The sequence below is a fragment of the Amphibalanus amphitrite genome, unplaced genomic scaffold (genome assembly GCF_019059575.1).
Source record: "Amphibalanus amphitrite isolate SeventyFive unplaced genomic scaffold, NRLGWU_Aamphi_draft 000307F_arrow, whole genome shotgun sequence".
NCBI lineage: Eukaryota > Metazoa > Arthropoda > Thecostraca > Balanomorpha > Balanidae > Amphibalanus > Amphibalanus amphitrite.
This window is the reverse complement of record NW_024881802.1, coordinates 375,594-401,712: the sequence shown is the minus strand read 5'-3', so window position 1 is coordinate 401,712 and position 26,119 is coordinate 375,594. Positions and strand designations below refer to the sequence as shown.

General features: G+C 50.7%; 2 protein-coding genes across 2 annotated transcripts in view; one reads left to right on the top strand and one right to left on the bottom strand.

Annotated features, from left to right (window-relative positions):
* The first annotated feature begins 3,515 nt into the window (after positions 1-3,515).
* On the top strand, positions 3,516-7,637 carry LOC122388084 (2-oxoglutarate-dependent dioxygenase citB-like). The gene is made up of 6 exons (XM_043378867.1): positions 3,516-3,863; positions 4,125-4,246; positions 4,684-4,802; positions 5,234-5,429; positions 6,183-6,405; positions 7,298-7,637. Exons 1-6 carry the CDS (start codon positions 3,577-3,579, stop codon positions 7,473-7,475), a joined length of 1,125 nt encoding a protein of 374 aa, XP_043234802.1. The 5' UTR covers positions 3,516-3,576; the 3' UTR covers positions 7,476-7,637.
* A 1,622-nt stretch (positions 7,638-9,259) lies between these two features.
* LOC122388083 overlaps positions 9,260-26,119 on the bottom strand; it is a 60,207-nt gene continuing 43,347 nt past the window's right edge. Inside the window, exons 2-3 of the mRNA XM_043378866.1 lie at positions 12,392-12,552; positions 9,260-12,064 (exon numbers count right to left, since the gene is read on the bottom strand). Coding sequence (XP_043234801.1) covers positions 12,005-12,064; positions 12,392-12,552 — 221 coding nt within the window. The 3' untranslated portion in view covers positions 9,260-12,004. The remainder of the gene's footprint in view (positions 12,065-12,391; positions 12,553-26,119) is intronic.

Below are 26,119 nucleotides of genomic sequence, written 5' to 3'. Positions count from 1 at the left end.
GTGACTGCCTTGTCTCAGCCATCCAGGACAGCCCACGGCTCGGGCGGCAAAAAGTGCCCAACCGTCTTCATTAACGCCAATTAGAAGATAAATGGGACGATGCATAAGCGTCTGCTTGACAGTGACGTCATCCCATGGATCCTGAAGACGTATCCAAAAGTCGATTTCGTTTTCCAGCAGGATACTACACCCGCAAACAACGCAAGTTCCATCCAGCACAAGCAAACGGAGGAGCTCGGGGAGAAGCCCATTGTTGGCTTAATAGCATATTGCCCCCTCAGTCACCCGACCTGAACCCCTTGACTAAAGCATCTATGTAAAGCGTTTTGCAGGATGAGGTCCAGGGAGTGTCCCATCCCAATTTGGAGGCCCTGAAGGCACACATCGTGAAGATGTGGGAGACGAAGGACCCCACCTACGTCATCAAGACATGCAAGTCTTTCCGCCTACGTGTGGAGAAGGTCATTGCCGATAAGGGGGTTATATCGCGCATGAGGTGAGTGAACGTATCTCAATCTGGTTTGATAATGCAAACCAATCTTTGGTGTTAGCGTTCATGGGCGTCACCACCACTAGGGACACTAGGGACATTGTCCCTAGAAGTTTTGAAATCATCGAAAACTACTAGGGATTGTCCCTAGAAGTTTTTGGAGCTCCCTTTACTGGGGACACGCAAAGAACCCGGGGCACAATAATGACGCAACTTGTTCAGCTCTCCAAACACATGTGTTTTGCCTTGCGAACGGTCGCGTCAACATCGCCACGATAACTAAAAAGGCCCACGAGCGGTTTGCCTCCTCACAGATGTGACGGTGCCCTCCGGCCTCCAGGCACGTGCGTGTGGTCGCCGTAAAGCTGGATACGGCAGGCCGGCACTCGTCCGAGAAATTGGTCGAGTTTGTTTCCCAGTCACCCGAGGAGACACCCGAGCCGATTCTGGAGGTGCCCAGCGTGATTGCTCAAACGAACTCGGCTGGTTACATACAGGTCCAGCTTATAAACCCGACCGATGACGATATGCAGCTGCCCGCCGGTTACGAGCTGGGGCAGACCCAGCTGTATGAGGGGCTGGTCGCCAAAGTGCGCGTGGACCCGGCGGGAGGTCAGGATCAGGGCAGTACTGGGCCGCCGCTCTGGGCCGGCCGCTGGTCAAGCCAACATTTTACATTTCCTAAATCAATTCCCTCTGGAACATCGGAGTGGGGATCGGAGACGGCGGGTAGAGGGGGAGGCATCAGGGCCATGCCCCTCGCCCAAAGGGAAAATCAGGGGTCATCATATAATTTGCCCCCCCCCCCAAAAAAAAAAAAACAAGCGATGGGGCCCCGGCCCTTATTCGATTGTCACTAGGCTCAAGAAACCCACATCAGCTATTAACAGCTCCATACCGGTCTTTTAGGGCCCTACACTGACCTCTGAGGGCCCTTCCATGGTGGTCAAGTGCCCACACTGACCGTGGAGGACCCGCATTGACCTCTGAGGGCCCTCCGCTGGGCCCCTAAACCGGCCTCAGGGGCCCATCCGGCGTCTGAGGGCCTCACATCGGCCTCTGGTGGCATTTCTGTCTCTGGGGTACCAAGACTAACCTTTACGTGTCCCTGAGGGCCCTGTACTGGATTTTGAAGACCCGATGCCGGCCTCTAAGGGCCTGCATCGGCCTCTGAGGGCCTATTTTGACCTTTGGGGCCCTCTGCTGGTCTGTGGGGCCTAACGCTGGCTCATGCCGGTCTTTTAGGACCCAACACTGACCTCAGACGCCCCAATGTTGGCCTGTGTGGCCCATATTAGCCTCTGAGGGCCCCGCACTGGATTCTGAAGACCCGATGCCGGCCTCTAAGGGCCCGCATCGGCCTCTGAGGGCCAATCTTGGCTTTTGAGGGCACTCTGCTTGTCTCTGGGGTCCAACGCTGGCCCATGCCGGTCTTTTAGGAACCCACACTGACCTCTGAGGCCCCATGCTGGCCTGTAAGGGCCAAAATTATATTAGCCTCTGAGGGTCTCGCACTGGATTCGGAAGATCCGATGCCGGACCTTTCATGGCCTGCATTGGCCTCCGGGGGACCATTTTGGGCTCTGAGGGCCCTCTGCTGGCCTCTGGGGTCCAACAGGTTTGCATAGGCAGAATGATGTGGGCACGCGTTTCCTGATCGAAGAATATGCCTACATACTACCGCGTAACTTCTTCGTTTTTTCCCCAACTAAACATTAATTATTATCCCTCGTTTTTAAATTAGGCAGTGGCCGAAGTCCAACAAGGAACGAAGATTTGGGGGTAGGTGGGCATTGGCGACCAGACTCAAGCAAAGGTTTGTGGCGACGCCCTGGAAAAGTGTCCCTAGAAGTTCTGAAACCGTGGTGACGCCGCTGTTAGCGTTGATAATATTCACTCCGATTGCATTCGTTTATCGAAGTACAGAAATGGGCCAGAACTTTTTGCACACCCTGTAACCGTCCACTCCCAACCAAATGCACGATGCAAGTCCTCTAACAAGCTCGGTCTGCGCCTCGGATGGGAGCACTCTGAGCACCGGCACTCCGCGGCAACGGTCGCTGGTTTCCATTACTTGTTAGTGTCGCGGGAGATGATAGCTCTACATATCTCCAGAGCAGCTTTTTTCGGCCATTTCGTTAACACACGCGAGACATCCCGCCACGCTTCCAGAATGTCTGCTGCGTGCCTCCAGTAGTTCAAATCAGTCTAATGAGGAGCGTCGTTACTCGAGTTGGTCGTCCGTTTAAAAATACGGCGCATTATATAAGTGGAGCATACGGCTGTTAAAGTACCGTCGTCTACAGGCTAAGCGCATACTATCTTGTCAGTACCTGCAACTGAGCTCAGCAGGGCTTTTTCATTAGTGGCTCTGCGGAGAAAGGTTATCACTGATAGGATTGGTGGATACCTGGAGAAGACGATCGCTCGCTTTACCCACACATCTGCGTTCGTGAGCGCCGAGACCAGCGCGGTGGTGGAAAGGTAGCGGCACAAAGATATATACAATCACGTGGGACGATCAGCCGCGGACGGCGGAGGCCATGATCCTGGCGTGGGACGCGTAACAGCCGTCGATGGAGATCCACTGAGCGGCGAGCTTCAGGGTACTCGTAAGCAACGAACAATGAGAGGGTCTTGCTCAAGGCCCTCTAACCGTCTTGCCCACCCCTTGCCCGACGTAATAAGGATGCATTGGCCAGCTAAGTACACACTGCACACTACGATTTAGGAATTAACAATGGCACAAGAAAGTGAACACTGGGCAAGGATCATATGCTTTAATTCAAATTACATTTTAAGGATGATAATGTGATTTCCATGAACACTGGACGTCCCTACCCTCGAGACATGACACTCGGCTCGGCGGCATGGCAGACGTATCCCAAACAACTAACGGGATCTGAGTAATGGGGTGACATCATATCGTCCCATGAGCCTCGGTATGATCTGGATATAACCGGATCCCTACACGGGTTGGCATAACATAGCCACCGATCACCGAACCACAAACAGACCGGCTCGCACTCTGTCCCGTCGTGACCTGACGGCCGGCCGGCCGGCGGTGGCTGGACCGTCACTGGCGAATGATATCGGGCCTCTCTGCGGCCAGAGACCGGCAGACCGCTGTCGGAGCCGGGCCGAGCGGGTCGGCGGGTCTCGGCGGTGCCGTCACCAGTGGTAGTGGTCTCCCTCCCCCGACAGTGGCCATGTCCTGTGACCCGCTGCCGGTGATCGACCTCCGTCAGGCGGCCGGGCCGGGCCGCGCCCAGCTGGCCAGCCGACTCGTCGCCGCTCTGGAGACGGACGGCTTCTTCTACGTGGAGGGCATCGACGGCTACGACGAGCACGAGCTCATGTCGTACACCAGATGGTGAGGGGCGCGGAACTGCAGTGCAGCAGCGGCTGCTACACGTTCCAACTGTTGTGTGAGCTGGTGAAGATGGAGACCGTTTAAAATTCAAACTATGAATCGTATTGGAGTAATGCTTGGAAGCTACATCAATTGAGCATCTTTCCTCCTCTTGTGGGACGTTTTGTGATGTCAGTTGCCAGAGTGACAAAATTGACCATAATGCGGAAGACGTACAATGTATTTAATATGTAGCGTCACTCGCCGCGAATTTTTTCGCAGGTTCTTTGAGCTGCCAGATTCTGTTAAAATGGGAATAGCGAGGAGCAACTTCAACCCGGCGACGAATATCCGATACCGTGGTTATTTCCCTGTGGATAAGACCAACGCCTCGCATAAGGAAGGTAGGCAAACGAGACCCCAGAAGATTGGTGAGCAGCACCAGCCGATACGTTGATTGTTCGGTCTCCGTACAGCCTGCATGACATTATAGTTATCTTCTTTTTACGTGCATTGAGCGTTATTTGTAAGCGTAGCAATTGTAAACGGTGATAGATCAGAAAAGAAAGGACTTTGCAAAGGACGGTCTTGTTCAAACTAACTTTACAGAGATGTGATCGTCTTACGCAGAGCTTTAGCGCCTAGCGGCAGCATGTGTGACGGCTGTGTGACGTCCGAGTTCCCGCGTCCATATGTCGAATGAGTGATCTGCGCACTACAATGTCTATAATATGTGGCCGTATATGCATAGTGTCGCCGTGTGACCAGGCATTTTCGGAGCACCGAATCTTGACAGCTTCTTCAGTCGCTTCCGACCCATTCCCGACCGATGCGTCCCCAGGTTATGAGCTGGGCTCTCTAGAGCCCCTCGTCGATCCAGAGAAGCACTCGCACAATCTGTTTTACGAGCCCACACCGTGGCCAGAGGTGACCGACCGAAAGCAGCTGGATGCGTTCAAGGTTAGCCCAATAGTGATAACTGCGCCGCCAGTGATTATTGATAGCCAATAGGCAATTGATGTCGAATGTCGATGGCCAATGGCTGCAGCCTGTGAGGGATTGTTAGTTGGATAGATATCCCGTAGATTTAACACAAAGGTATGATGCCCGACTCTTTTGGAAACGGCTCTTGTATTCTATTGCATTGGTTTTTATTACGCATATTAGTTTATTATGACTGATATCCATCATGACGCGTTCGGTGGACATTTATGTAAATGACGCGGTACATCACCGTCTTCAGTACTCATGAGTTCAGCGTGCGGTTCTGATGTCTGCACCGTCTTCCGCCAGGATTTCAGTGTGCGGTTTTTCCGTCTGTCAGGAGTTCAACGCACGGTCGTGCCGTCCGTCAGTATGTAGTTCAGTGTGCGTTTCTGCCGTCTGTGCAGGAGTTTAGTGTGCGGTTCTACGGTCTGATGACGGCCGCGGGTATGACACTGCTGGAGCTGGCCGCCGAGGGCTGCGGCGCCCCCTCCGACAAACTGGTCAACCTGTTCCGGCCGGACCCGGTCTCCACGCTGCGCTACCTGCACTACCCGCCCCGGCAGGGCGACATCCCGGCCTCGGCCCGCGACCCCACAGACGGTGAGTCAATAGTAACAGGGACCCGGGAACCCACTGAGCTGTGCCTCGAACAAACTCCTGACAGCAAATTTTTTATCTTATTGAGAAAAACTCAACTCGCCCAAGGCAAAAAATATGCAGGCTGTAAATTTGTGGTCACTTCATGCTTGGTCCATTAAAACATTATGCTTTGTACTTATGGAAACATTTTAGTTTTTAGTTAACATTTTTCTTAAAAAGAGCAGGGATTTTCTCCTCGAGGCCAATTCGGTAAAAGACGCTCGACAGAGTGAGTGCGCATTTCTCAACTTTGTATGGTGAGTCACTGGTGAGTCACTGGTATCACGGTGAGTCACTGGTAAGTACCTCGGCCTCATCGACATTCTACAATGAATCTCTGGAGCACCACTGGACTGCCACCAGCCGAGCTATTACTTCACTGCACGCAACAAATCGTGAAAAAGTGCCGGTGTGTTATGATCTATTATAGCGAGTAGCGACTTGCAGGGGCTTCAGCTTCCAAATAGTTGCCAGGTGTAGGGCTAGATAATAAGTGTAATGACACCGACCCCATACTTCGGCGACCACCTAAGTATGTAGGTATTCTGCTGAATCACTGCTCCCAAAGCAGCAGTAAAAAGGGTCGGACGTGTTGAACTAAAGATATTCGTCGATAAGTTCAGTGCTGCTTCGTAATATGATTTATGTAGTTTGCGATCTAGACTACAGACTACAAACGGTACCTACCAAAACTGTCTTAAGCTGCATTTTCAGGCGCCCTTCTGCTGTGCGGCGCCCATAACGACTCGGGTTTCCTGACGCTGCTCTCGACGTTCGAGTACGAGGGTCTGGAGCTGCAGCGCGCCGACGGCTCCTGGATGCCGGTGCCGTGTAGGAGCGGCGCCGTGGTCGTCAACATCGGCGACATGCTCTCCACCATCTCCGGCGGCAGGTGGAAGGCCACCCACCACCGGGTCATCGACCACGGCGTCGACAGGTCGGTGGAGCTGAATCAAAGCTGGAGAACGGGATGGTGGGATGCAAGAACGGATCATCCGTCGGTGCGTGGGGGATGGGGTAAAGACGATCTGTCGGGCTTAGGGGTGTTTGTGAAAAAGATAACTGGTGTAACGTGGGATACCTATATGACTGAGTCGTTTAAATGCCGGCACTATCTTTCCGACTTTTACTTTTTACGTTGTTGCAATTAACAATTGTAAATCCGATTTAACACCAATACCAATTGGCTTCAGAACCTGAAACGTGGTAAGTATTTTAAGTTAAATTTTATCAAACTATCAGAATCAAGTAAAGCAGTGTCTAAGAAAACAAACTATCCAATAGTCCAGTTAGCTCTTATCTGCAAGCTCATTTTCAGTTCCTATGCCTACATTCTTACAAACGTGCAGCCTAAAAACTGCTTCCGCTTGACTTTGTGTGCAGTGTTCGCCTACCCCGACCCTCTCGCTCTCATATCGGGGGAGAGAATTGTCTCGTCTCTGCCGTTTGCTGGTTGCCTCTAAATGATGGGTCATGTCCACTGGCTCTGAGAATTTGTTTGGATACCAGAGCACGGCACGCCCCTGAGAGATAGGAAGCAGAAGCGGACACTGTTTGTGTTCGGACAGCTCGGACCATGTGTTAACCATAGGTGCCAGTGTTGTGTTTGGACCTGCAGAGGGCGGACTAGGATCGCTGACCTTGACTCGAGTGCTGGCCAATGACCTCTGGTGATGAGGCCAGTGGCGCTGACACGTGACGCGAGAGCATGTTGTAACGTTGTCGAGATTGCGCCGACGTCTTAGAAGGATATTGCACCATTTCAATTTATCAACTTGCAGCAATCCATTGCGTGATGGCATTCTTATGACGCACCCTTTAACCCGCAGGTATTCGGTTCCATTTTTCTTGGAGCCGACGTATTCTGCCAACATGTGTGTCCGCCTCCAGGACTCCCAGGAACCTCCGCGAGAGCCGATCAGCTACGGGCCCTGGGCGCTCACCAAAATGATCAACGACTATTACGAGTTCAGGGACCTGCCATATCCTCAGTCGCTGGTCGCCTGACGACAGAGCCATTTTGATATAGTCACTCGTCTTGGGTCAGCCACATGAGACACTGATACCGCCTGCCTGCTACAATGGTGTGCACTTGACATTTTGCCACCGCGTTTGTACCAGTTATTGCTCCTGTCATGACTAAATGCTTAAATCTAATTTCTTTTGTTTTTATGTGTTACACGGGCTTCAGCCACGGGACCTTCCATTCTTCGTCATTTTCCTTGCATAAAACATTATCATTATGCTGCAAATACATTTATAGAAACACGAGAGAGGCACTAATTATTTTTACCATTAGCATTGATTGTAGAGTGATTGTCTATGTCCAATTTGCATATATTGGTTACACGTAATAAGCCATGAGTCAGCATAAGTGCCTCACCGGAGGGACGGTGAAGGGGTACTCGTAGTCACCACTCAGTCCGCGTGGAGGGCGACTAAGCGTTAAACTTTTCACAGTCCGAACGATCTCGATTGGTGCTCTTTGATGCTAGCAAGCTTCAAGTGTGATTAATCTACACAAATGTCGGCTAAATAGGAGTATTCGCGAATGATGGGATTACAGTACTTACTTGAAAAAAAAAGTTTGATGTAGCCGTGGTAGTTGTCTCCGGCTGACCACGCGGGTCACACGATCTATCCGCCAGCCGTCTATGGCGAGTTCGTAACTCCTCACTTACTCTTAGGTGACACAAAGGCACAGAGCACTCCGGACGAACTTCACCCACGCTTCGCACAGCCGCCTATTGCAGGGGCCTATTGCACCAAAATACCTTGGTAGGTAGGTACTGGGTAGAATCGGCAAACTGGTTTCATACGTAGCCAGAATAGGGTGGTAAATTCTATTGCGCCAGCTCATTGCGTAGGTATCCTACAAGTGCTTGGTAACATTCTCAGGTGTAAACCATCACGAAACAATATTTCGAGTGGGTGCCCGGTACAAGGGACAAGTAATACAAAAAGACGTAATACAAAATTAATCCAAATAGGTATTTTGGTGCGAGAGGGTCACTGCCCACTGGTCACCGTCACTGGAGTCAAGGCCGTAAACTGGAGCGATTCGCGTGACCGACTCGCTCTGGTCGTACCCCGCCCCGGGCGGCGCACAGGCGCACCCAGGCAGTCTCCGCGGGGCGGCGAACGGGCGCATCCAGGCAGTCTCCGCGGGGCGGCGCACGGGCGCATCCAGGCAGTCTCCGCGGGGCGGTGCGCCCGGTACGGGTGCACCGAACTTACACTGGACACCGCAATAGGTTATCATATGCGCAGAATACACTCCTTGGATGCCTCAATTGAAATGTGCCTCACTCAGTCATCTAGCTTGTAGAGAATAATAGTACAACTGATTGGTATATTACATCGTTTCCGAATTACGATTCGTTCGTAACGTCTTGAAGAAGAAAAAAACGATTAGAGGAAGACAAAGAACCGATATAGAGGAGGACGAGAGAAAGAAACTCGTTTCAAAATGGCTAGATGATGTTGACTTACAGAACTATACGAGCTTTGATTGTTTTTGAATATGAACGGTTGATAAAATGTGCTAAGCATATACGAGTATGCATTTGCACAGGCTGAAAACGAGGCACTATGGGGGTGCACTGTTCGACGGTCAGTGGCTATAAGCTTTGACCGTTCCTTTAGTCACGTTTGTCAACCTGCTACCTCCCAATGTCACCATGTCAGCCATATTATCCCGTTATTGGGTGTCTGTCACTAATCCGACATTCCATCCCCTGCTCCCACTGCCGAACCCGTGTTACAGCTCTCCTCTCAGTAACAGGCTTTGAGGCTTGTTAGTTATTTTTATTGTTTTTCGTCGTAGCAACTTATTACACCATAAAATCTAAAAAGAAAAATAGAGGTTTATATTTCATCCAGTACATACACACGTCATATTGCAGTATAGACGCCGGCCACCGACACGACTAACGAGCACACCGGTTGTATTGGAATGAGAGCGCGGCGGGGGAGGTTGATGCCAAGTACAGAGCGGCAAATGGGCTAGAAACACCATACATATATCTACACGAGTGCAGCGGGGGCGAATATGTATAACGGGCGAGCCAACGCAGACAGTGCTGTTCGGCACCAGCCTCCTCCGCGGGTAACAGGGACACCGATATATAGACGCACGCGGTATGTTCACACGCACCCACACAGCTGATACACGCGTCTGGTGACGTGCGAGGGCCGACCGGCGCACCCAGTATAGGGAGGACTGGTGCCAGCTCCTCTCAGATCAGGGCCCGTCCCTGGCGACTGCCACGGCCGGCGCAGGAACGAGATCAGAGGCGCGCTCCGGGCCCACCGGCCGGGGATTGGAGGGGCTCGGCTATCCTGCCGAGTCGGGTGACCAAGTCAGCCAGCCAGCGCTGATTAACCCGGCGCCGTGCGCTCCCTCAGCGGCGCTCGCGTTATTGCTGCCAACTGCGATTAGAGCTGGTCACCGGCGACAGTAAAGTCTAGAGATAAAAACATGATAGCAATAATCTGCTTTTAAATTTTGAGATATTGTGAATGGACTCTCTCTCTCTCTCTCTCTCTCTCTCTCTCTCTCTCTCTCTCTCTCTCTCTCTCTCTCTCTCTCTCTCTCTCTCTCTCTCTCTCTCTCTCTCTCTCTCTCTCTCTCTCTCTCTCTCTCTTCTACTCTCTTCCCCCTTGTTTTTACCACCGGCCTCCAGGTCTAAGACGGCGGTGTTCTCAGTGACTTTCAGGTTCGGCCCGGGAGACCAAGTCCAGGACAGCCACACTGGAGAGGAAAACACGATAGTCCGAGGCCGGGGCGGCTGACAGTTTGGGCGCGTTGGGCTGCGGACCGATGGCGGGGTGCGGGGCTGTGCGGGCGGTGCCTCACGGAGTGCCGGCGCGTGTCGCTGGCGGCGGCGTCTGAGCTCCGCCCCACTGGTGATCGGCGCGCTGCCGCCGCCGCCGGCGCTGGCTCAGGACGGCACTCGGTGGCGGCGCCGCCCGCGCGCGCCCGCGCCGCCAACACGCACTTTCACACACTCTACGTGATCAAAATAGGTGCTCTGCTTTCCCACCTTATATGAAACACCTGTTTAAAAGGGTAAAAGCAACAACAACAAAATAGCTCAGATAAAATGTTGAGTGGTCACGGTTAGAAGATATAAAAAAGCAAGGCAACTTGTTAGAACTTCAAAATCAAAATACGCTGACATGATAGCCAAATCAACTACTTGTTTTTTTTTTGTTATGAACTGATCACCCAAAACAGACATAATAGTTATGTATGGTGTTCCATGAAAATATTCAAATTTGAACGGTTAGTAAATGGTGAGTGACGAAAAGTTATTCGGAAATTTGCGCTCCTAAAAAGCACGAAAGCAAAAACTACAAATCTTTGAAAACAGGGCTCGTATACGACACGAGCAAAACAAGATCGTTTTCCTCAAAATCACAAACTGTAAGCGTCACAACAAAATAGACGTCCCAAATCAGATCGATTATACGTTCAAGCTGCGGTGGATTTAAGCGATTGCCTGTGAATAGCGTGATCCTTATTTGCGCAACGACCGCAGCCTGCGTGGGACTGTTGACATGGATAGCACGGCCACAGCTCGGCGTCATCCTAACCCAATGACGATGACATAATAAGGTTGTTTACTTCCATCCATTCTCAGTGATAATAATACATATTCTTCAGAATGTGAATGATTGGATGGCTTGGAATGCAGATAAGTTTTCGGGAGTACGATATCTTACACATGGCAGAGCTCCGTCCTCACTTAGAGGCCGGCCCCTATGCACCTGGTTTGTGCTCTTGCGTGGCAGACAAGCTGTGGACCCCAGGGCCATTGTCTACCGACACTGGTGTCATCAACATTATGTGCTTCAGTGAACAGATAGAATAAAAATAGAACAGCTGAGTCTCGCTATGCCGGATGAAATGAGAAACCCCAGCAAGCACAGGTCTCGGCCTATTATAGTGAGACAAAGGCTCAAGGTTGAGCGAGGCGATCATTCAGCGACAAATGACAGAGAACTCGGCAGCCATCGGAGCCACCATCAAAGGAAACACCATCAAAGGAAACAGCATACAAAGTAGACCGCTGCCGGCGGCTGCCGATGCCGCTCGGAAGGCTCCGTCAGTCCCTCAAAGGAATGCACGGTGCTGGCGGACGCAAGCACTTAGTAAGCTCACTGCAGAACTACATAAGAACGGCAAACCGCGCCCTGCCGCGTTGTGCTCGGTATTCCCGGTCACAATTGCCGTGAAATTAAAGTTTTGTACGCGCTTTACATATGAGATCCGAGAAGCGGCCGCGCCGCCGCGCGCAGAGCTGCCCGGCGTGGCCCGTTCGGAGGCCGGTCTGCTCCGGGCCGAGACGGGCCCGGGTGCCGCGGCGGGCGGCGCGGACCGACGGCGATGGAAGCTACAGTGGAGGTAACCACCGCGCCGACAGAGCGCCACTGGACGGTGCAGAGACGGCGCGCGGAGCGCCCGGCGGCGCCGCGCTGGGGCCGCCGCCGGCGAGCGGCGCGGAGACACGCCAGCCGGTGCCCAGGACCTGCTAGCGGCCTCTCGCCCACCGCAGCAGCGCGTCGGCTAACACGTTTAGGTGCGTCTTGGTCTGAAACAGCAGAGATCAGAGTCAGTTGGGACTGACTCAGACAGGATGTTCTCATGGCCAATAAGTATGACGCTGCCTTTACAGGACATACAATAACGGAAATGAGCAAGGCATCGGTTAAGATGCAGCCTGCCATTGTTCCAACAAAAGCAAACTTTAATTAATATCACATCGAGCTGAGCAGATTACCTCTCCACCTTTCGTATGACATAAAACAGAGGGAGAACTTTTTGTCGAACCACTCATTCATTCGAAAAAAGTTACGTAAAAACACGTCTCATTGGTTGACATTCGACAACAAGTATTGACCGAGGTATAGGAACTGACCGTTTTATAAAACATGCAGTTCTTTCTGTCCTCGTCTTCGCTGCCGGGACAGTCGCGGTATCCGTTGCACAACATGTGGTCGTCTATACAGCGGTACCGGCCGTGGTAGTCGGCCGTGGGACACGCGAAGCGCTCCATTCCGTCCGAGGCGGGCGGACACTCTGCGGAAGGACATACAGACAGTCAGATATAACGTCTCCTCAGAGAGACCAGCGATATGTAACGTCGCACGCGAGAGGACATTCTGCGTGACTGTACGTGCAGATTGCACATATGTATACTGTATTTGTAGGGTTGACAGCAATCAGGTGCATTCACTCGTCGATGTAAACAGATGAAACGGGTAGAAGTGCTGTTTTGTACACAACAATGTACGCACATTAAGTTTGTACAATGTACAGCCCTCTGCAAACTGCGTGGTAGGTATTCTTTTTTCGACAAAAACGAGAATAATGCGCATACTATGCTATCGGTCATTCGCAAATCGTAACAGGAAGACACGCGAGACTCCGCACCTTAGATTGGCATCATCACCGTATTCATTTTCCTTCTAGTTCGACAACAAAATCCAAAAGTTTATATTTGCCCGGGCCCCCAAAACAAACTTTTGCATTTTGTTGCCACACAAGGCGTATACTTTGTTTAGTGATACACCTAATCGAAGGAGTGGAGCATGGCGCATCTATTTGCAGTGAGTTCTGCCCGACTGATAGCATAGCCTCTGAGTTATTACCGGTTTTGTCGAAAAAAGAATACCTACCACGCAGTCTGCTGAGGGCTGTACAAAGCGTACATAGTTATGATAAAGTGAACTATATAAACCATCAAAGACGCTGCCCAGCACGTGTTCACGTGCTTAGGTAGAGCTGTCTTGTTACGAGCGAGCGAGCGCAGCGAGCGAAGTGAGTCTTTTCAATATAACGGAAAAATCTCAGTATGAGCGGCCCGGCCCGGCCCGGCCCGGCCTGTAACGCTTTTGAGAGGCTTATATCTCAGCAACCGCTGGACCGATTGGCCTGCGGTCTTTTTTGTTGGGTAGCCCCATCCCTTCTACCCCGTAATTGACTATTTTTGATACATCTCAGTGACCGTCGTGGCACGTGCCACGTGAAAAGTCAAGGGTGTTCAAACTGTTTTGCAAAAGTAGTGATTTTGAGAGGCTCATATCTCAGCAGCCGCTTGGGTGATTGACTTGCGGTATATTTTGTAGGGTAGCAGCATCCCTTCTACCCAAAATAGGATACTCTCGATGTATGTGGGTCACCCCCAGTGCACGTGCAAAATACAACAATAAGAGGTGCCAAATTTGTTCCCATTTCAGTAACTCGGTAATTACTGGGGCGATTTCACTGAAACTTGGCATACAGGTAGGCACCCACCAGGCAATGCTTTCCCATGTGTTGCGGTTAGGGTGCTACTGCACGTGCGCACGTGCAGGGGGCGTTTCCAGATCTCGAGAACGGCTGGGCCGATTGCGCTCAAATTTGGTACACGGTTGGGGACCAGTTAGTACACTGAAAATAAATTAACACTCGCGTGCCGGTGACACGAAAAAAAGCACCGATGAGAGGCGTTTTGGTAGGGTGTAACACAACTCAACTGTGTAACTGTGGGGTGTAACGCCGAAGAATGGTGCAATTACTCGGTGTTCAAAATCAACACCGACAATTAACACCAATGCCACCTCAGACCAACCGACGCTACGGATACCTAAATAACACCACCATTTGGTGTCAACACCCCGTGACAGAGACGTTATATCGCATACGCCACACAATGGTGTAGCTCCCAGTTCATTGATCACTAAACGGTGTTACTAGCACCGTTACCATGGATCGGATATGGCCTTGGATTCAAGGTCAGCCGGCCGCCGGCCAGCGCGAGCGGCTGCGCGTGCACATGCGTAAATTCAAATGAACGGCGGCGTGTTGATTCGCGCTTCAGTTTGAGTCGAGTGATGCGGGGCTGTGTGGAGACTGGAGGTGGTGTGAGAATCAGGGCTGCGGAGTCGGAGTCGGAGTCGGAGTCGGAGTCGGAGTCGGAGTCGGAGTCGGAGTCGGTCGGAGTCGACAGTTGTGACCGGAGTCGGAGTCGGAGTCGGAGTCGCTTTTAGAAACCCGATCCGGAGTCGGAGTCGGAGTCACCGAAAATCTGTCGACTCCGCAGCCCTGCTAGGTCTGCGGAGTCGGAGTCGGGAGTTGGAGTCAGTCGGAGTCGACAATTCTGCCCGGAGTCGGAGTCGGAGTCGGAGCTGGTTTTTGAAAGCCGGAGTCGGAGTCGGAGTCGGAGTCGCCGAAAATCCATCGACTCCGCAGCCCTGTGTGAGATAAATAAGTGATAAATAAGTGTGATAAATAAGTGTGATAAATAAGTGTGATAAATAAGTGTGATAAATAAGTGTGAGATAAATGTCTGGTCTGGTATGATGTCAGCAGAGTCCGGTGACCACCCGTGCACTTGAGAAAGCGCCACTCACAGTTGCCGCAATTTTTGTTAATAACATTTGTTTATTGCTCGTCTCGGACGTTACAAAATAAATTGTCTTTATTTAAGGAATGCTTTGCTTTGTATGGGGTCTAGGCAAGCCACAGTATATCCATATGGACTTGTCACATATGTTCACACAGACCCATGCACACGTATATATGTATATGTATATATATATATATATATATATATATATATATATATATATATATATATATATATATATATATATATATATATATATATATATATATATATATATATATATATATATATATATATATATATATATATATATATATATATATATATATATATATATATATATTAATTCATCGAGATTCATTCCGGATATATTAATTCATCGAGCTGCAGCTACACCAAACACCGGTGTATCTCCTTCACAACACCGGAAGAGGGTGTACCCAATTGGCTACTAACACCACACATTGGTGTAAGGGTATTTGTTTTGTACCAGTAAAGAAGGTGCAAATTAATGGTGTAGCATCTTTTTATGGTGTAAAGACGTCGTGTAGCACCACAAACTGGTGTACTTACAGTGATTTAACGCCATACGCCAGTGTATGTGCCTGGTGTTACACCAGGATTCAGTGTATGCTTACACCAAAGCTTGGTGTTGAAACTACACCGGTGCAGGTGCTCAAAAACGGTGGGGTGTAAACATTTCCTAGAAAGGTGTAAACACCAGGAGCGGGTGTGAATTTATTTTCAGTGTAGGGTGCCGTGCAAAAGTCATTTTGGACCCCGTTTGCACGTGCGCACGTGCAGAATGCCGCTTCCAGATCTCAGGAACGGCTGGGCCGATTGCGTTCAAATTTGACACACCGCTAGCGACCGGATAGAAGGGTGCTTTGCACAAGCCCGTTGGAAGCACCCTCTCGCCCTTCCGCACGTGCAGGGCTCACTATCTCGCTCGCTCGTTCTTCGCCCAAAAGGCGTTTTACTGGTAAATATTGAAATATTCATAGGGCTGCGGAGTCGATGGATTTTCGGCGACTCCGACTCCGACTCCGGGCAGAATTGTCGACTCCGACCGACTCCAACTCCCGACTCCGACTCCGCAGACCTAGCAGGGCTGCGGAGTCGACAGATTTTCGGTGACTCCGACTCCGACTCCGGCTCGGGTTTCTAAAATCAACTCCGACTCCGACTCCGACTCCGGTCACAACTGTCGACTCCGACCGACTCCGACTCCGACTCCGACTCCGACTCCGCAGCCCTGAATTTCATGCATAAAGAGCGGGGAAGTGAAAGGGGAAGGAGATTGTTCAAAACGCATATTTCGTAAGAGCAGTCTGCAATGTCCGGTTAGCTCCTGTTGAGCACTGTGTCTAGAATCTTGTGTATTTATTTATTGGACGTATTGCCATGAAAAGTCATGTTCCATGGATTTGCTATGGATTGGATAAAGTATCTGTATTCAAATGACGAAGCACTCTGGTGAACAGCATTGTATGTAATATATTTAATGGAATAACCTTCTGTTCAAAATTCTAAAAATTGCCAAAAGTTACCAAAAACACTTGAATATATTTCGGAGGCGTTCCTTCATCGGTTCAAGTGATAAACATTTATAGCGCCACATTTGCCGTTAACATATCTGATCCATGTTTTTTTAAATATAAATCTCGCGTCTAGGTTGAGATGTGTCTTCTAATTTACATCGACAGAATTACCTTTACAGCGTACGAACAAAATTAGCTCCTACACTTAACAGGTTAATAGGTCATAATGTTGATACTATTCACACTTACAATGTTAATAGGTTACAATATAGGGGGAGAGAAAGCGGGCAGGGATGAGGGGGGGGGGAGAATTCTAGGCAGGTCACATCAGTACTATGCCTACCAAAAGTAAACACCGCTGCCTGACAGGATAAATAAGTATGCAAACGAATGAATGACTTGAATGAATGCACGAATGAATGAAGTATGAAAGAGAGGGGCATAAACATATTACTGCTCACCTAACATAGGCCCGGGCAGCGCTTGTCGAACAGCACTGCGGATCCGAAGGTTGGGACTTTAATTGTGAAAAACCGCCCGCCCGCCGCCAAACGCAAAACCGCAAAACGCACGCCCAAAACGCAAACGCAAACTTCGCAAAAAAACAATGGCCCGCCCGCCAAAAACCGCAGAAAAAACGCAAAAAAAACGCCGCAAAAAACGCCCGTCCGCCGCAAAACGCAAACACCGCCTCCGCAAAAAACGCATCGCCCGCCGCCAACCGCGCAACGCCGCAAAAAAACGGACGCCCGCCGCAAACCGCAAATCCGCAAATAAAGGCCGGCCGCCGGCAACCGCAAAACGCCGCAAAAAACGGCCGCCCACCGCAAACCGCAAAACGCCGCAAAAAACGGCCGCCCGCCGCAAACCGCCGCAAAAAAACGGCCGCCCGCCGCAAACCGCAAAACGCCGCAAAAAACGGCCGCCCGCCGCAAACCGCCGCAAAAAAACGGCCGCCCGCCGCAAACCGCAAAACGCCGCAAAAAAACGGCCGCCCACCGCAAACCGCCGCTAAAACGGCCGCCCGCCGCCAAACGCAAACGCCGCAAAAACACCCGCATCGCCCTCCCGCCCGCCGCCAAACACAAAAACCGCAAAAAACGCAAACACCACCGCAAAAAAACGCCCGCAACGCACGCACGCCCGCCGCCAACCGCAAAACGCCGCAAAAAACGGCCGCCCGCCGCCAAACGCAAACACCGCCAAAAACGCTAAAACGGCCGCCCGCCGTCAAACGCAAACCCCGAAAAAACGCAAACGCTGCCGCAAAAAAACGCCCGCCGTAGGCAAAACGCAAACACTGACGCATTAAGACAAATATGGCGCCCTGCGGCAAATGTAGTGCATTCATATCTGCCGTTTAAGCAGCCATCCCTCAATCAAAGCGCACCCTAATCGTCCCATGTTCGACAAAGTTACGCACATTCTGCGATTTGCGGCAAAAATGGCGCTTTGAGACAAACGTGGCGCACTGCAACAAACATGGCGCATTCGTTCATGTCGGTTAACAATTCATCCACTCACCAAATTCTAGCCCAATCGGACTTAAACTTACAAAGTTATGTACATTTGAATATTTCACTATAAAATATCTCCGCAGCGGAGGTGCCCAGATTTGCACGTGTGCCACGTGACCACCGGTCGTGCAAGCAGGGCTTGTCCCCTCACCGATTGTTCCATTTCAGGCTTCCTGACTGCTGCTGTTTTCGTGCTATAAGGCCACAAGTTGGCTTATACACGATAATCTGGGAGGTACTCCACTCAAACACGTGGCCACGTGGCACGTGCCGGACCTGTGACAGCTTCACCGTTCACGCCACGTAATGACCCATCGACGTAGCCATCAGCATGTAAAAGATGATCCCGGCCGGTGTCACCGTTGATGAACAGTGGACGGCTAAACTCGAAAAACGAGAAAATTTAGGGAAATTTCACCTTTCTAATATATAATTTCCCTAGAATTCTTAATTTTTCATTTTACAAAAAATCCGAGATAGCAGTTTTCTAGCACCGTTCATTTTGTGTCTATACCCGTATTCAGATCGACTCTATCATAAAAACTGACGGCCTGAAGGCTATTTCCCCCATTCCTTGCATTTCACAATGCTAGTATATTTAAGCACCAAAATTGACCACGTGCCACGGCACGTGCAATTGCACGTGCGCCACGTGACCACTAGTGCGACAAGCTGGAGTCATCTGCTCACCGGCTGCGTTGATTTGGTGTCGCTAGATGAAGTCGTTTCCATGCCATAGGACCCCCAGTTGGCCAATGTCGGATTTTCCCGGAGGTTACCCCATCAAACACGTTTGCACGTGGCACGTGCTTTTCAATCGCCCCATATCTGACCCATACCATGTGGTAGCCGACACCCCGGTGCACAACATATTGGAACTTTTTCAAAATCTAACGTGGAAATTTCTGGCAAAATTGATTTGAAAATAATTTTTCGAAATCGCCATAGGCTCAGCATGGGGTAACTGTCCGTCAAGATTACCCGAAACTGTACCCTATGATTTTTAAATAATTACCCCCAGAAGGTGAGGTGCCAGCCCTAGATCCGATCCTAAAAATATTAGCAAATATAATTGACGAAATTTTTCGCAAATCAAATTTCCAATTTTCCCCCATGTTAACCCTATGGGAAAATGCACGTGCCGATTACCCCAAAACGTGTCAATTATATTTTTTGTAACTTTGCCACAAGGTAGCTCCCCCACACGGGACCAAACGCTGAAAATGGCAAGAAAATCTAACTAGCCGTTTTTGCCCCAATCAAAATGTCCAAAATCGCGGCCGAAACGCTAAACACCCCCCTAGAGAGGTAGCTCAGGTTGGGATTTTCAATAGAAAATCACAATTCTAAAGAATAGTGATTGTCTAATTGAAAAGTCCCAACCTTCGGATAGGCCCGGGCAGCGCTTGTCGAACAGCACTGCGGATCCGAAGGTTGGGACTTTAATTGTGAAAAACCGCCCGCCCGCCGCCAAACGCAAAACCGCAAAACGACGCCTAAAACGCAAACGCAAACTTCGCAAAAAAAAAACAATCGCCCGCCCGCCAAAAACCGCAGAAAAAAAAACGCCGCAAAAAACGCCCGTCCGCCGCAAAACGCAAACACCGCCTCCGCAAAAAACGCATCGCCCGCCGCCAACCGCGCAACGCCGCAAAAAACGGACGCCCGCCGCAAAACGCAAATTCGCAAATAACGGCCGGCCGCCGGCAACCGCAAAACGCCGCAAAAAACGGCCGCCCACCGCAAACCGCAAAACGCCGCAAAAAAAACGGCCGCCCGCCGCAAACCGCCACAAAAAAAACGGCCGCCCGCCGCAAACCGCAAAACGCCGCAAAAAAACGGCCGCCCACCGCAAACCGCCGCTAAAACGGCCGCCCGCCGCCAAACGCAAACACCGCAAAAACACCCGCATCGCCCGCCCGCCCGCCGCCAAACACAAAAACCGCAAACACCACCGCAAAAAAAAACGCCCGCAACGCACGCACGCCCGCCGCCAACCGCAAAACACCGCAAAAAACGGCCGCCCGCCGCCAAACGCAAACACCGCCAAAAACGCAAAAACGGCCGCCCGCCGTCAAACGCAAACCCCGAAAAAACGCAAACGCCGCCGCAAAAAAACGCCCGCCGTAGGCAAAACGCAAACACTGACGCATTAAGACAAATATGGCGCCCTGCGGCAAATGTGGTGCATTCATATCTGCCGTTTAAGCAGCCATCCCTTAATTACAGCGCATCCTAATCGTCCAATGTTCGACAAAGTTAAGCACATTCTGCGCTTTGCGGCAAAAATGGCGCTTTGAGACAAACGTGGCGCACTGCAACAGACATGGCGCATTCGTTCATGTCGCTTAACAATTCATCCACCCACCAAATTCTAGCCCAATCGGACTTAAACTTACAAAGTTATGCACATTTGAATATTTCACTATAAAATATCTCCGCCACGAAGGTGCCCATCTTCGCACGTGTGCCACGTAACCACTGGTGGTGTAAGCAGGACTTGTCCCCTCGCCGGTTGCACCATTTCAGGCTTCCTGACTGGTGCTGTTTTCGTGCTATAACGCCACAAATCGGCAAACACACGATAATCTGGGAGGTGCGCGACTCAAACACGTGGCCACGTGGCACGTGCCGGACCTCTGATAGCTTCACCGCTCACGCCACGTGATGACCCATCGACGTGGCCACCAGCATGTAAAAGATGACCCCGGCCGGTGTCACCGTCTCTGAACAGTGGACGGCTAAACTCGAAAAACGGGAAAATTTAGGGAAATTTCACCTTTCGAATATATAATTTCCCCAGAATTTTAAATTTTTCATGTTACAAAAAATCCGAGATAGCAGTTTTTTAGCCTCCTTCATTCTGTGCCTATACCCGTTTTCAGATCGACCCTATCATAAAAACTGACGGCCTGACGGCTATTTCCCCCATTCCTTGCATTTCACAATGCTAGTATATTTAAGCACCAAAATTGACCACGTGCCACGGCACGTGCAATTGCACGTGCGCCACGTGACCACTAGTGCGACAAGCTGGACTCATCTGCTCACCGGCTACACTGATTTGGTGTCGCTAGATGAAGTCGTTTCCGCGCCATAGAACCCCGAGTAGGCCAATGTCGGATTTTCCCGGAGGTTACCCCATCAAACACGTTTGCACGTGGCACGTGCTTTTCAATCGCCCCATATCTGACCCATACCACGTGGTAGCCAACACCCCGGTGCACAACATATTGGAACTTTTTCAAAATCTAACGTGGAAATTTTTGGCAAAATCGATTTGAAAATAATTTTTCAAAATTGCCATAGGCTCAACATGGGGTAACTATCCGTCCCGATTACCCGAAACTGTACCCTATGATTTTTAAATAACTAACATCAAAAGGTGAGGTGCCCGGCCGAGATCCGATCCTAAAAATATCAGCAAATATAATTGACGAAATTTTTCGCAAATCGAATTTCCAATTTTCCCCCATGTTAACCCTATGGGAAAATGCACGTGCCGATTACCCCAAAACGGGTTAATTATATTTCAAGCGACCGATGCCAGCCGGTAGCTCCCCCACACGGGACCAAACGCTGAAAATAGCAAAAAATTCTACCGTGCCGTTTTCTTCCCTATCAAGATGTCCTAAATCGCGGCCGAAACGCTAAACACCCCCCTAGAGAGGTAGCTCAGGTTGGGATTTTCAATAGAAAATCACAATTCTAAAGAATAGTGATTGTTCTTAATTGAAAAGTCCCAACCTTCGGATAGGCCCGGGCAGCGCTTGTCGAACAGCACTGCGGATCCGAAGGTTGGGACTTTAATTGTGAAAAACCGCCCGCCCGCCGCCAAACGCAAACACCGCAAAACGCGCAAAACGCACGCCTAAAACGCCAACGCAAACTTCGCAAAAAAAACAATCGCCCGCCCGCCGAAAATCGCAGAAAAAAACGCACAAAATGCCGCAAAAAACGCGCGTCCGCCGCAAAACACAAACACCGCAAAAAAACGCAAACACCGCCGCCGCGAAAAAAACGCCCGCATCGCCCGCCGCCAACCGCAAAACGCCGCAAAAAAACGGCCGCACGCCGCGAACCGCAAAACGCCGCAAAAACGGCCGCCCGCCGCAAACCGCTAAACACCGCAAAAAAACGACCGCCCGCCGCCCGCCGCTAACCGCAAATAACGGCCGGCCGCCGGCAACCGCAAAACGCCGTAAAAAACGGCCGCCCACCGCAAACCACAAAACGCCGCAAAAAACGGCCGCCTGCCGCAAACCGCAAAACGCCGCAAAAAACGGTCGCTCGCCGCAAACCGCCGCTAAAACGGCCGCCCGCCGCCAAACGCAAACAGCAAAAACACCCGCATCGCCCGCCCGCCCGCCGCCAAACACAAAAACCGCAAAAAACGCAAACACTGCCGCAAAAAACGCCCGCAACGCACGCACGCCCGCCGCCAACCGCAAAACGCCGCAAAAAACGGCCGCCCGCCGCTAAACGCAACCACCGCCAAAAACGCAAAAACGGCCGCCCGCCGTCAAACGCAAACCCCGAAAAACGCAAACACCGCCGCAAAAAACGCCCGCTGTAGGCAAAACGCAAACACTGACGCATTAAGACAAATATGGCGCCCTGCGGCAAATGTGGTGCATTCATATCTGCCGTTTAAGCAGCCATCCCTTAATTACAGCGCATCCTAATCGTCCAATGTTCGTCAAAGTTACGCACATTCTGCGCTTTGCGGCAAAAATGGCGCTTTGAGACAAACGTGGCGCACTGCAACAAACATGGCGCATTCGTTCATGTCGCTTAACAATTCATCCACCCACCAAATTCTAGCCCAATCGGACTTAATTTTACAAAGTTATGTACATTTGAACATTTCACTATAAAATATCTCCGCAACGGAGGTGCCCAGATTTGCACGTGTGCCACGTGACCACTGGTGGTGCAAGCAGGACTTGTCCCCTCACTGATTGCACCATTTCAGTGTTCCTGGCTTGTGCTGTTTTCGTGCTATAAGGCCACAAGTCGGCAAACACACGATAATCTGCGATGTACGTGACTCAAACACGTGGCCACGTGGCACGTGCCAGACCTTTGATAGCTTCACCGTTCACGCCACGTGATGACCCATTGACGTGGCTATCACCATATAAAAGATGACCCCGGCCGGTGTCACCGTCCCTGAACAGTGGACGGCTAAAGTCGGAAAACGGGAAAATTTAGGGAAATTTCACCTTTCGAATATATAATTTCCCCAGAATTTTGAATTTTTCATTTTACAAAAAATCCGAGATAGCAGTTTTTTAGCCCCCTTCATTCTGTGCCTACACCCGTTTTCAGATCGACCCTATCATAAAATCTGACGGCCTGGCGGCTATTTCCCCCATTCCTTGCATTTCACAATGCTAGTATATTTAAGCACCAAAATTGACCCCGTGCCACGGCACGTGCAATAGCACGTGCGCCACGTGACCACTAGTGCGACAAGCTGGACTCATCTGCTCACCGGCTGCGTCGATTTGGTGTCGCTAAGTGGAGTGGTTTCCACGCCATAGGACCCCAAGTTGGCCAATGTCGGATTTTCCCGGAGGTTACCCCATCAAACACGTTTGCACGTGGCACGTGCTTTTCAATCGCCCCATATCTGACCCATACCATGTGGTAGCCGACACCCCGGGGCACAACATATTGGAACATTTTCAAAATCTAACGTGGAAATTTTTGGCAAAATCGATTTGAAAATAATTTTTCGAAATCGCCATAGGCTCAGCATGGGGTAACTGTCCGTCACGATTACCCGAAATTGTATCCTATGATTTTTAAATAATTAACCCCAAAAGTTGAGGTGCCAGCCCTAGATCCGACCCTAAAAATATCAGCAAATATAATTGACGAAATTTTTCGCAAATCGAATTTCCAATTTTTCCCCATGTTAACCCTATGGGAAAATGCACGTGCCGATTACCCCAAAACGGGTTAATTATATTTCAAGCGACCGATGCCAGCCGGTAGCTCCCCGATACGGGACCAAACGCTGAAAATGGCAAGAAATTCTACCGTGCCGTTTTCTTCCCTATCAAAATGTCCTAAATCGCGGCAGAAACGCTAATCACCCCCCTAGAGAGGTAGCTCAGGTTGGGATTTTCAATAGAAAATCACAATTCTAAAGAATAGTGATTGTTCTTAATTGAAAAGTCCCAACCTTCGGATAGGCCCGGGCAGCGCTTGTCGAACAGCACTGCGGATCCGAAGGTTGGGACTTTAATTGTGAAAAACCGCCCGCCCGCCGCCAAACGCAAACACCGCAAAACGCGCAAAACGCACGCCTAAAACGCCAACGCAAACTTCGCAAAAAAACAATCGCCCGCCCGCCGAAAACCGCAGAAAAAACGCACAAAATGCCACAAAAAAACGCGCGTCCGCCGCAAAACACAAACACCGCAAAAAACGCAAACACCGCCGCCGCAAAAAAACGCCCGCATCGCCCGCCGCCAACCGCGAAACGCCGCAAAAAACGGCCGCCCGCCGCAAACCGCTAAACGCCGCAAAAAACGACCGCCCGCCGCCCGCCGCTAACCGCAAATAACGGCCGGCCGCCGGCAACCGCAAAACGCCATAAAAACCGGCCGCAAACCACAAAACGCCGCAAAAAACGGCCGCCCGCCGCAAACCGCAAAACGCCGCAAAAAACGGTCGCCCGCCGCAAACCGCCGCTAAAACGGCCGCCCGCCGCCAAACGCAAACAGCAAAAACACCCGCATCGCCCGCCCGCCCGCCGCCAAACACAAAAACCGCAAAAAACGCAAACACTGCCGCAAAAAACGCCCGCACGCACGCCGCCAACCGCAAAACGCCGCAAAAAAACGGCCGCCCGCCGCCAAACGCAACCACCGCCAAAAACGCAAAAACGGCCGCCCGCCGTCAAACGCAAACCCCGAAAAAAACGCAAACACCGCCGCAAAAAAAGCCCGCCGTAGGCAAAACGCAAACACTGACGCATTAAGACAAATATGGCGCCCTGCGGCAAATGTGGTGCATTCATATCTGCCGTTTAAGCAGCCATCCCTTAATTACAGCGCATCCTAATCGTCCAATGTTCGACAAAGTTACGCACATTCTGCGCTTTGCGGCAAAAATGGCGCTTTGAGACAAACGTGGCGCACTGCAACAAACATGGCAATTCGTTCATGTCGCTTAACAATTCATCCACCCACCAAATTCTAGCCCAATCGGACTTAAACTTACAAAGTTATGTACATTTGAACATTTCACTATAAAATATCTCCGCAACGGAGGTGCCCAGATTTGCACGTGTGCCACGTGACCACTGGTGGTGCAAGCAGGACTTGTCCCCTCACTGATTGCACCATTTCAGTGTTCCTGGCTTGTGCTGTTTTCGTGCTATAAGGCCACAAGTCGGCAAACACACGATAATCTGGGAGGTACGCGACTCAAACACGTGGCCACGTGGCACGTGCCGGACCTTTGATAGCTTCACCGCTCACACCACGTGATGACCCATCGACGTGGCCATCAGCATATAAAAGATGACCCCGGCCGGTGTCACCGTCCCTGAACAGTGGACGGCTTAAGTCCAAAAACGGGAAAATTTAGGGAAATTTCACCTTTCGAATATATAATTTCCCCAGAATTTTGAATTTTTCATTTTACAAAAAATCCGAGATAGCAGTTTTTTAGCCCCCTTCATTCTGTGCCTACACCCGTTTTCAGATCGACCCTATCATAAAATCTGTCGGCCGGGCGGCTATTTCCACCATTCCTTGCATTTCACAGTGCTAGTATATTTAAGCACCAAAATTGGCCCCGTGCCAAGGCACGTGCAATAGCACGTGCGCCACGTGACCACTAGTGCGACAAGCTGGACTCATCTGCTCACCGGCTGCGTTGATTTGGTGTCGCTAAGTGGAGTGGTTTTCACGCCATAGGACCCCCAGTTGGCCAATGTCGGATTTTCCCGGAGGTTACCCCATCAAACACGTTTGCACGTGGCACGTGCTTTTCAATCGCCCCATATCTGACCCATACCACGTGGTAGCCGACACCCCGGTGCACAACATATTGGAACTTTTTCAAAATCTAACGTGGAAATTTTTGGCAAAATTGATTTGAAAATAATTTTTTGAAATCGCCATAGGCTCAGCATGGGGTAACTGTCCGTCACGATTACCCGAAATTGTATCCTATGA